Consider the following 11394-nt stretch of genomic DNA (forward strand, 5'->3'; position numbering starts at 1 on the left):
AAAAGGCACATCGGTAACCTTCATGGAATATACCATTGATCCACCAACAACTTGAAGGTTGAGAAAAAACGCCTTAATCTCCATCTAGAGAAGAGCTGTCAAGACAGATGGGCTAACTCCAGTAAAGGAGATGTCACTAGGAAATTTATCCCAAGACCAAGGTTTATCTCAAGTCTCCTTCATGGTTTTCCCCTGGCCTGCACGCAACTTTCATGCTTACAGGACACGGATCCATCAGAACCAAGCTCTCAACTCTTGGAATTATTGCTGTTCCCCCTCTGCCGCTGCGGTGAGCAGGAGAGTTGGAGTCACCTAATGTATGATTGCAATACTGCCAGGAGTTCTTCACAAGAAGATACCTACTACTAAAACAACTACATCCACCTGACTAAGACCAAAAAGGTGGAGACCAACCCTTCAGTCAGACATCTCAAGAAACCCTGAGCTACAAACCGCACGTGACTCTCTCCATGGACGGGACATTTGTGCCATGAGTAACCAACTCCTACGACGCCCTAAACTGGGCTAAACCGGACCTAAGGCTAACGCGCTAGCCTGGCTCACTTTGAACTCCATCTTTCCCTGGCGGGGAGAGGGGCGGGTTCCTTTCCCCCTCTCCTCCCCGCCACCGCTTTCTTCCCTCTGGTGGGGCTTGTCCCCACTGCCCTATTTTGGGGTCGCCTTCCCTATCGTCCCCATACTTCAGTCTTTTCCCCCAGTCTTCTCCCCCCTATTCTAATTAAATTTTAAATTCTAAAATGCAAAATTACGCCCCCAAAAATTTCTTGCCCGAGTACTATTGTCCAACTTATAGAAAAGCATAAAAATCGCTCTTATTGCAAATAAACTAGTGAGTTTTTATTATTATTATTATTATTATTTTACTTTTCTTAAAAGGATTATAAAATATATATTTAAGTTTTATGAGAAACGTTCTGGAAAAAAATATATTTATTTGAATATATATTCATTCTTAAACAACTTTCATTATTTTTTAAGTCTTACAATACGCTTATGAAAACTAATCACTTACGAAACTAACTGTTATTTTTGTGAAATAAAAATAACAGTTAGTTTCGTATTTATTCAACCAAAAATTCCTTTCCTTCACTCCCCCCAAATTATACCAATAACACAACCGCTCTTTGCTCAATGGAGGTTCAATATTTTACTTTGCCTTATAACTCATTAGGGACCCCCATCGCCAAAATTTCATCTTTCAATTAATTTAAATTTTCTTTTCTTCAACTTCAATCAGAAGAGAATTAATTTCTGAGTTTTTTATTTTTTTTAATAACTTAACAATATGTAAAACAAAATTCAGTTTTCATGCTCAGGGAAAGTTGACAGGTGTGCAGATTATTGGGATACGTATATGTCAATTATAATTTATTTTGCCTCCTCTGTAGACTACTCTTTCTTTCTCTCTTTCTTTCATTCTATTTCACTCGTATTAGTAAAAGTAAATTCGAGCAAAAAACGAATTGAAATTATAAAAAACAAGCTCCCACGGTTTGTATTAAATAGATAGAATCAATGAAATCCAATTAAGGCTTTGTGGAAAGAAGAAAATGCAAGCAGAAATAATTGGATGTAAATTAAATTAAGATTATTGGCATTTGCTCACTAAATCTTCTAGGATTATAAACATGAAAGTTGAAATAGCGCCCTCTTTAGGATATCCTCTTAATTAAATTCTTTTGGGAATTATGACATCCAGTTCTTATTTATAATTCTCTTAAACATAAGAGAATACCAATACAAATTAATTGGCAATGAGAAGAGTTTTCTTAGTTACGAAGAAGTGCCCAAGGATTTTAATTTTTTTATTAATAACTTACAAGGTCAAAATACAAACATAAAAACTTAAATTTCATTGGTTGGCCTTTTTTTTTTAAATTTTTGAGAGATTCTTGGGCAGTGATGATATTAAGAATCTACATTCATTAATATAAAATAATTATTTAAGAAAATACTGTTAGTTAAAGTATTAATTTTATTATAATTCTAGTTTTATCTTGCATTATGTGTAATAAGTTACTTAAATCTATAGGAATAAATTAATAAATTAATAATAAACGCAAAATTATGATTAACTTATTTACTATAAGATGCGAAAAATTTTTTTAAAAATATTCTTTAATATTAAGTTTTATTCTGTTTTCAGAAGTAATAATTAATATAACAGGTCATTATATATTTGAAATGCTAATTATGAATTTCTAACTTGAGTTATGAGTAATAACTTATCTGAATTTAAAAGATTTAAATGCATCCTTCCTCATGATCGCAAAATTTTAATAATGGGATATATTATAAGGTGTGAAAGGAATTTGTCATTTTTTTTCAAGAATATTTAAAATAATTAATTTTTATTCTATTTTTAGAAGTATTAATTAATATGACAAGCGATTATATAATAAAATACTAAATATATGTGTTTAAAGTACATTTTTAGCCTTTTTTAATTAATCATAATTCTAGCGTTATGAGTAATAACTTATCTGAATTTAGAAGAAATAAATGCATTCTTCCTCATGATAGCGCAGTTTTAATAATGGGATATATTATAAGGTGTGAAATAAATTTGTCATTTTTTAAAATATTTTTTAATATTATTAATTTTTATTGTTTTTAGAAGTAATAATTAATACAACAAGTGATTATATAATAAAAGTACTAAATATAAATTATTAAAGTACATTTTTAGCCTTTTTTAATAGCTGCCTGAGTTATTATAATTCTAGTTTTATCTTGCATTATGAGTAATAACTTACTTAAATCTATAAGAATAAATTAAATACTTCTTTACAATAAATACGAACTAATAATTAATTCATTTATTATAAGGCGTGAAAGAATTTTTTTTAAAATATTCTCTAATATTATTAATTTTTATTCTGTTTTCAGAAGTAATAATTAATATAACAAGCAATTATATATTAAAAATACTGAATATGAATTTCTAACGCGTTATGAGTAATAACTTATTTTAATTTAAAAGAAATAAATACACCCTTCCTCATGTTTGCGAAGTTTTACTAATGTGATATATTATAAGGTGTGAAAGAGTTTTATCAATTATCTTTTCGAGATTATTTAAATTAATTAATTTTATTTTATTTTCTAAAGTAATAATTAATATAACAAGCGATTATATATTCAAAATAATAAATCTAATATTTAAAGTACATTTTTAGCCTTTTTTAATAGATCCTTGGATATATTTGTCTTCCCTTAAGAGTTGGCTTTTAAGATATATAATTTTTAATAATTTTATAAAAAAGTTATTAATTATTATTAATAATAAAAGTTTATTAATTATTACTAAGGTATTCAACAAAAAATAAAATTGACATATTACGATATATTAACAATTTAAATTTTGTAATAAAGCAGGTTATTTCAAAATTGCAACCAGTTGGCGTTTGGGGTCGTTGCTATTAATTCAGTGACGATGCCAGCGCTTGAGCTTAAGCTCTTTAGAAACGACTAATTTCTCTACGTTGTCTCATGGGTGATGTGTTCTAATTAAAAAAGATAGTTATTTTAGGGAACAAATGTCTAAACAGCTCTAGACAAGTGCTTTCACTGAAAGAATAATGGTACCCCCAGATGGCAGACTCGAAAACAATGCAGAGAAGTGTTATCTTAAGAAAGTAATAAATAATCTTATAATCATGGTAGGTAATAAAAACTATTTTTTTAAATTTATATATACATTTTTTCAATCTTGAATTAATATGTTAATACAGTTCGGAATAGCAATTGTAGGTTATTCAATATTTTATGGACTGGGCTAGAGGAAGTGCGTCTTATGGACCAGATAATACGGTATTTATTATTTAAATAACTGTGGGTAAGAGTTAAAAAAATAAAAAATAAAAATGGCATTTTTTTAAAGTTAAGATTATGGTGAGAATGGGGTGGAGTAGTAATAATTAATAATTAATTAAATAATAAATACCGTATTTTTCTGGATCATAAGACGCACTTCATGAATCACATTTTTAGATCACACCAGTACTGTTCTTTCCTAACATTTGCACGTAAGGATTTATGCATGTCTCTCAAGAACTTTATTCTCAAGAAAAGATCAATTAAACCATACTACCTTCTAAAATCCAAGTGTTTCAAAAATATAGAATCAGCAATGTCCTTGATAGTACCGAAGATGACGTTCTCTTCGAAGAAAGACAAATTTCACATCATAGCATTGGTGTGAGAGTAGAGAATGTTTGGGATTCTATGAGTAAATTTGTTCTACACTGATATTTCTTGTATCTGATATTTGAGATGCGTCTTATACTCCGAAAAATACGGTAATTATTATTGAAGTATTATTGATTTCATTCGAATTTGACGAATTCTTTATTTAAATTTTAATGAATAGTTAATTTTAATAATTAATTATTAAATAAATTATTGAATTTATGATTAATTTATAATTAAATGAATTAATTAATGATATATTCGTGTACCGTTAATAATTACTGTCGAATATTATAGGGGAAGCCAGACAGCTGTCCTCGATTTTCCACTAGCTCTTGTGAATGAAGATAGTTGTTTACGCCAACGGCAGTATCCAATAAACGAAATAGTTTGTAAGTAACCACATCTCTTGGGTGTCATTGCATCATCGCCGTCCCTAAGTTTCATTAATTTCCTCCTGCATTTCCTCTAACACTCGCTTTTCATCCTATCTAAATTGCTATGAATTTTAAATTTGCTCCTCACATATGTTCCGGTGCTTGTATACATTGGAGTTGTTTATATCCCTGGCGTGTTCGGGCCTGGATGCGTGATTAATAAAAGCTTTATTGACTTAAACGGCAACGCACAAGTACCTTTTGTTGTATTGAGGGCCGCAGGCCATTAGTTATTACAAGAATCCATTTTGTAAAGTACGCTTCCATCCGATCTCCACATCTACGCACAGAAAAATTGCCCTCGTTTTCTAATAAATAAGCAACACTAGAAATATAAAGACGTGGGTTCTTTTATCCAATATTTTTCACTATAGTGTATTATTGAAAGGAAATGAAGAGTATATATTGAATTCATCCTTTCGAGAAATATGAAAGTGTAATCGTTTATTGGGAAAAGAAAACATTTATATTTATCAATGTAAAATGACCAGATCTTGGGTATACAGTGTGAATCGCTCGTTATAACATAACTGCGTTAGAATATTTCTTGTATTCCGAAAAATACGGTAATCATTAGTTAAGTCATTCAAATTTGAATTGCATTCAAATATTTATCATATAATATTTAGGGGCGTTCATATATGTATGCATAAAACATTTTCTTTTTCGCTTATGATTTTTGCCCTATTGAATTTTTTGCCATGTCTGTTCGTCTGTCCATCCGTCCGCACGTGATATAAAATTCAGCCCAAATATAAAATTTCATGAAATTTCTCCACTGGACTGCCAGTAGAGAGATTTCATGAAATTTTATATTTGGCTCTTTAAGAAATGTTTGTAGAGTCATCCAAAATTTCGTTAAAATCGGACAAATGGAAATCTGGCTCTTATAAAAGTGTCAGATTTCTTAAATGAGAATAATCTTACGTACGCTGTATATTGTAGCTTGAGCATTGGATATTATGTTTGCTGCTGTGCACTTAATCGAGGAATAAATGTGCAATTTGGTGGATGCTCAGGAAAGAAGAGTTCTCGGTTTAAGCAGGTGCATATAAAGTTGTTGCTTTTTGAAGAGCATATTTTTTATTTTCAATTTATTAAATACACATATATATGTGTTGTATTTCATTTTTTTTACTATAGTTTTATATTATACTATAACTTTTAATTTTAGTTCTGTAAACTTCGTAACTTACTAAATGCCTATACAAATTACAATGTGTCTGGTCATACAGCGCTTGCGTGAGCTGATGATGAGTTGACGTCACTTTAAGACAGCTGAGAACAAATAGTTTGAACGTCCAGTGCGTACAGCTAGAAAAGTGTATCTTCATTAAATCTATGGTTAATCTCTTTCATAAACAGCTACTTGAGTGCACAAACGAAAGATTTACCATATTCCACACAGAAAAGTTTTTTGCTGCCATTACAACTAGCCGAGCAGTTCGTTAAATACATAAATGAAGGCCACACAAGGCTACTCACTCCGTACTAACTGTGGATGATGAGACCTAATGAGTGATCTTGACCCGCCTATTGTTTTTCTCTCTACTATAGCTATAATAGTGGTAAATATTCCCTATTTAGCGAAAACATGGCCATTTTCATCCCATCTCAAAAATTATTCCAGCTAGTATAATAATAATTTGAAAAATATTAGTTGATTAGAAAAATATTAATATATAGAAATAATTTATATTAACAAATAAAAATTATTTCATATCAATACTTATTCTTACAAAATATGAAAATAAGTATTCATAAATATACAAAGTGCCCGGATCTATCTCACTTATTTTAAGGTGTGTAAGATTTATCATCTAGATCTCGTTTATTAAATTTTTTCTGAGATTTCTAAATATGGTTTTAAAATTTAATTAAATATTGCCTTTTGATTTTATAATTAAAACTTAAAATTCTGCCTAATTAGCTGTTTTATTATTAAAATAAACGTCATTGTCTTTCCATTGATTAATCAAAAAACCGGAAGCGGAAACCGGTTTCATACACAAAACCTTTCTTATTTGCAAAGAAAACTAGACAGATCCCCTTATCTTACACTTGTAACCCTTTATAGTAAACATTAAAAAAAAACAACATTGATTTGGAAAAATATAATTATCTTTACTAATTATGCAAATTAAGCAATAATCAACCAATTAATAAATTAAGTAATAAGTAAATTAAGAAATAATTAAGCAATTAGTAAATTAAGCAATGATTAAACAATTAGTAAATTAAACAACAATTAGTAAATTAAACAATAATTAATCAATTAATAAATTAGGCAATAATTTATCAATTTTAAAGTTTCTCCAAAACATTAAATAATGAATGTATTTAGTACAAAACAGGGAGAACTTTGCTGCATGGATCTGATTGGTTGAAATAATTCATGCACAATGACGTAGACAACCGGACAACCAATCAACTTTCACCTTCGTTATTAAGGAATTAATTAAGTTTACTTTTTATAAATTATAAAGTTTAGAAGATTTAATTTAATTTTTGATGTTTATAATAATATATAAACAATAGAAACTATACCACGTGTGTATTTAAGTTCATTCTTCAGCTTCTCCCCCCCCCCCACGTATACATCAATACCACGAATGTAGTGTGAAATAGTGGCTTTAAATACACTGCCTTGCCATAAATATGGATACCTGCATGTCTACAAATAACCTTTATTTACAGGAAAACTAATAACGTGCGTTTGACACGTGGTATTTGAGTAGGATTTGACCAACTCTCAAAGGAAGGGTGCCCGTATATCAATGGTATCGCAGTGTACCAATGAGCACCATAAAAAACTGGAAAGTTTTCATCCTTTATCTATTCCCACACACATCAGTGCCCTTACTAGCAAGTCTGTGAGAATGATGGATCATTTAAAAAAAAAGAGTAAAACCACGGGTAATAAATGGTTAAATAGTACAGAACATTATTCTTTCAAATTCTCCGATCACCACATCAATCATACAGTGGCAGTTAAACAGAAAACCTTTAGATACCTCAGGAGAAAAAGGATAAAATGCCCAAATAAATTTAGGTCACATTCACTTTCTTTTGCTTCCCTCTAAAATCCTAATATAAACGATTGGCAAAAATATTAGCTCATACATAGCTGTCATGTTAATCAGATTGGATTACCTTTGGATGTTATCCTGCTCTGATCATCTTGACGTGCTAATCGTTTACGTCCATTTATATCACAATTATGCATACAGATTTTTCGAGTAAATACGGTTGTTATTTGTAGTTGGGAAAATATTGCGGAAGAGCAATGCGTATACTAATATTAAAGACGATAGATTAAAGGACCGGCGCTGAAAGCATCTTATTAAGAGAAATACGTCATTCCGAATTGTAAAGTGGGGGGGGTTACAGAGTTTATTCTGCTTGGAAAGGCGAGGGTTGTTTAAGTAGGGGGAGAGAGGGTGGAATTGAAATGCTCTTCCATTTACTTAATGTGTGCACATATCGAGAGTAACCTCTTGTCGCCCGCATCATTAATCTGTGCCCGATCAGCTTTCGTAGCTCGCCGCGGAGCATGTATTCGTACCGAGTGGCTTCGTCTGCTGCCCTCGTCCGCCTCTCGCTGGTCAACAACTTTCGCTACCCGTAAATGATGCGAGCTGATCGATGCGTTGACACGTCGGAGAGAAAGCTGCACCGGGCAATCAGCCAATAGACCGTCTCATCTGCATTCCCTTCCCCCCCCCTTCTTCCGTGGTCCTCTGAGCCGCTCTTAGGCCGAAGAATCTGGCGATGCGTCCCTCTAAGGGGGGTTGCGCTCTTCAACTCCCCCCAATTCGACTGTAGCGACTTTAGTTTCTGTCTCCGGCTTCGTTAAGAAATTAATTTCGAATGGGAGCAGTGGACAGTGGTGACATCTGATGGCAGTTCTGATAGCGAAATATTAAATAGGAGATGCCGGTGACGAGATTTAGTGCAAATCTTTGACTGCCCGAACGCAACATTGAAATAATAATGCACAAACGCAGACGAACAATTTTCGATTCTTATCATTGTTTTAATCGTCTTTATACTAAGAAGGTATTTCTCTAATTCTCCATCTTTCTCTTTTTTGGTTTTTCTTTCTTTCCTAATTTTCATTCCGTTCTGCTTCATGCTCTGTCCTTTTCTTATCTTTCCCCCTCCCTATCTTTCTTACTTTCTGACTCTTACCTTCTCATTTCTTAATTTTTCTTTCTTATTTTCACTCTTCTTCTTTCTTTCACTGTTTCGCTAATTTTTCTTTCTTTTTTTCTTATTTTCTCTCTTCTTCCTTTCTCTTTTTTTCTTATTTTCTCTCTTCCTTTCTCTTTTTTTGCTAATTTTTCTCGTTTGCCTTCTTTTACTTGCTCTCTCACACTCTCTCTCTCTCACACACACACGCACACACACGCACACACTTCTCTTTTGTTCAATTTTCTGTGATCTTTCATTTCTTTCTCTTTTCTCTTTTTCCATCTTTTATTTTCTTTCATCAATTATTTTTCTTTTATTCGTGTTTTCTTCCTTGCTCTTTCGTTCTCTCCTTTCTTACTTCATAATGAAAGGAAAAATTAACGAAAGAGAAGAGAACACAAGAGAGCGCAAGAAAGACAGAGAGAGAAAAAAATGAAATTAATGAAATAGAAGGAGAGAGAGGGACGAAAGAACGATAGGGAAACAAGAGAAACGAAAGCGTGTGGAGCAGAAAGAAACGAATGAAAACTAACTACAGAGAAAGTCACTCTTTCTTACTTTTTCTCTCATTCCCTTTTTACTAGTCTCTTTATTTCCCCCTCTCTCTATTCCTTCTCTTTATCTCTCTTATCTTTCTCCTATTGTTCTCTCTCTCATATATTTTCTCTACGATTATTCTTTTCTATCTTCTTTTTCTCTCTTTCTATCTCATTATACACTTATGAGCCAAGTAATTACGACCATCCTCTCTACGAGTGGACGCATCGCACAGTACCTACGAGTGACGTCACTGACCGGCGCGGCATATATAGTGAAGGCACGGATAATACCTGTCAGTACGACGCCCACGCAAAGGGTAAGTGCTGGACCTGATGGAGTTTGAAAGTGAAATGATTTGACAGTAGTAAGGCGGGGGCCAGCACAACCACCCAAAGTGCTAGAATGAGGAGACCACCATTGGTTTACAGTCGAGTTGATTACTAGTTTAACTAATCAATTTGCGGTCTGCATCAATGATTCCGACCCATTTGGTTCACTGTTCCTTGTATCCCTCTGTTGCCTACCTACCTTTGATATTGCTCGGCACCTACATTACCTGAATCGTGTTATCTCTCTTGCTGGAACTTCTCGTTTAGAATCACGGCTGATGTCAATGCTGAATCCAGTTTCTGGTTCTCTGGTACTACTGACTCCATGGGTCTTCATCTAGAAGACTTCTTGTTATCTCCTCAATTTGTGTTCTTAACAATGCTCTCCACTTTTAGTTCCTTAAATGGTGGAAGCAACATTGATATCACTGTCACTCCTCAGTATATTTCCTCAACCTCGCTGGTCTGGGTTGAGGAACTTTGCTCTAGTGACCATCGAGCTATGCCTTTTCTACAATCTCTAATGACAATAGATTTAATCCTACTCTTGAAGATCTCCGATGCTTCTCGTTCCCGGCCTTGTACTTGAGGCGAGATTTGTTGGTGCCCAGGTTGGGGCTCTTGGGCACGGGACTGCCATCCACTGATCACGCATTCCACCAATGGATTTTTTTTTTGACAAAGTGGCCAGAAACAATTAAACAACACAACACTCGCTGCATAAACATAAAACTACACACATTTCTGGCCCTTGACCACAGTGTACCAAGTCATGGGTGCAACCCTACATAAGATACTATACTTGCCACTTGCTGTCCAGGACAGCAGAGGGATCACGATCTCTCAGTTAAAGGCAGACTACAATCAGGGCGCAGAGAGAAACGTTTTCGAGCACACCATCCAACGGACACTCTTGAGAATAGGTCTACAGAGTAGGAGACCTGTTCATGTGCCCATATTGATGGACCATCATGGACATCTCTGCCTGCAGTCGGCACAGGAGCATGGTGCAGCTCGTGAACTTTGTATGACTGGAAAAAGGATCGCCTGGTCTGATGAATCAAGATTCCAACTTCATGCCGATGGGCGAGTGCGTATTCAACACCGAGAAGGTGAAAAGCTGCAACCAGATTGCACGGTTGGACGAAAACTGGCTGACAGCAATGGTATCGTGGTTTGTGGATGTTTTCAGACATCACTGGGTCCTCTCCTCTCCATAGAACACTTCCTCACCGCAAGATTCCACCTCAGCATTGTTTCGAACCGAGTTTGCCCCTACATGGTGACCATGTATGCCGATGCCACTGGACTGTTTCAACAAGACAACGCCCCTTGTCACAAAGCCCACATTGCCCACGAATGGCTCGAGGACTATGTCCAAGTGTGCTCCAGTGACCGCCAAATTTCTCTGACTTCAATCCTGTGGAACGCGCTATTCGCCAATGCCTTTCTCCATTTTTGAACTCCAGGACATCCTTCTGTCCAGCTGGTCCTGGATATCTGAGGGCAACTTCCACGGTCCCATAGAATGAATGGCAGCGGTTATCATGGCGAAAGGCAGCCCTACTCACTATTAAGTAGGTGGTCATAATATTTTGGTTAATGAGTGTACAGTTTTTAAAGAAATGGAAGTTCCGAATCAATTTTAAATGCTATTTATGGAAGAAACAAAGAATTAATAA

The 11394-nt window shown here is 33.9% G+C and overlaps 1 protein-coding gene across 1 annotated transcript; it reads left to right on the forward strand.

The window, feature by feature from the left end:
* Positions 1-10484: 10484 nt before the first annotated feature.
* Positions 10485-11174, forward strand: LOC150088846 (uncharacterized). The gene has a single exon (XM_090370339.1). It carries the CDS (start codon positions 10485-10487, stop codon positions 11172-11174), a length of 690 nt encoding a protein of 229 aa, XP_090226465.1.
* The last annotated feature ends 220 nt before the right edge of the window (positions 11175-11394 follow it).

Source organism: Mastigoproctus giganteus, chromosome 3 (assembly GCF_048544385.1).
Source record: "Mastigoproctus giganteus isolate SK-2022 chromosome 3, ASM4854438v1, whole genome shotgun sequence".
Taxonomy (NCBI): Eukaryota; Metazoa; Arthropoda; class Arachnida; order Uropygi; family Thelyphonidae; genus Mastigoproctus; species Mastigoproctus giganteus.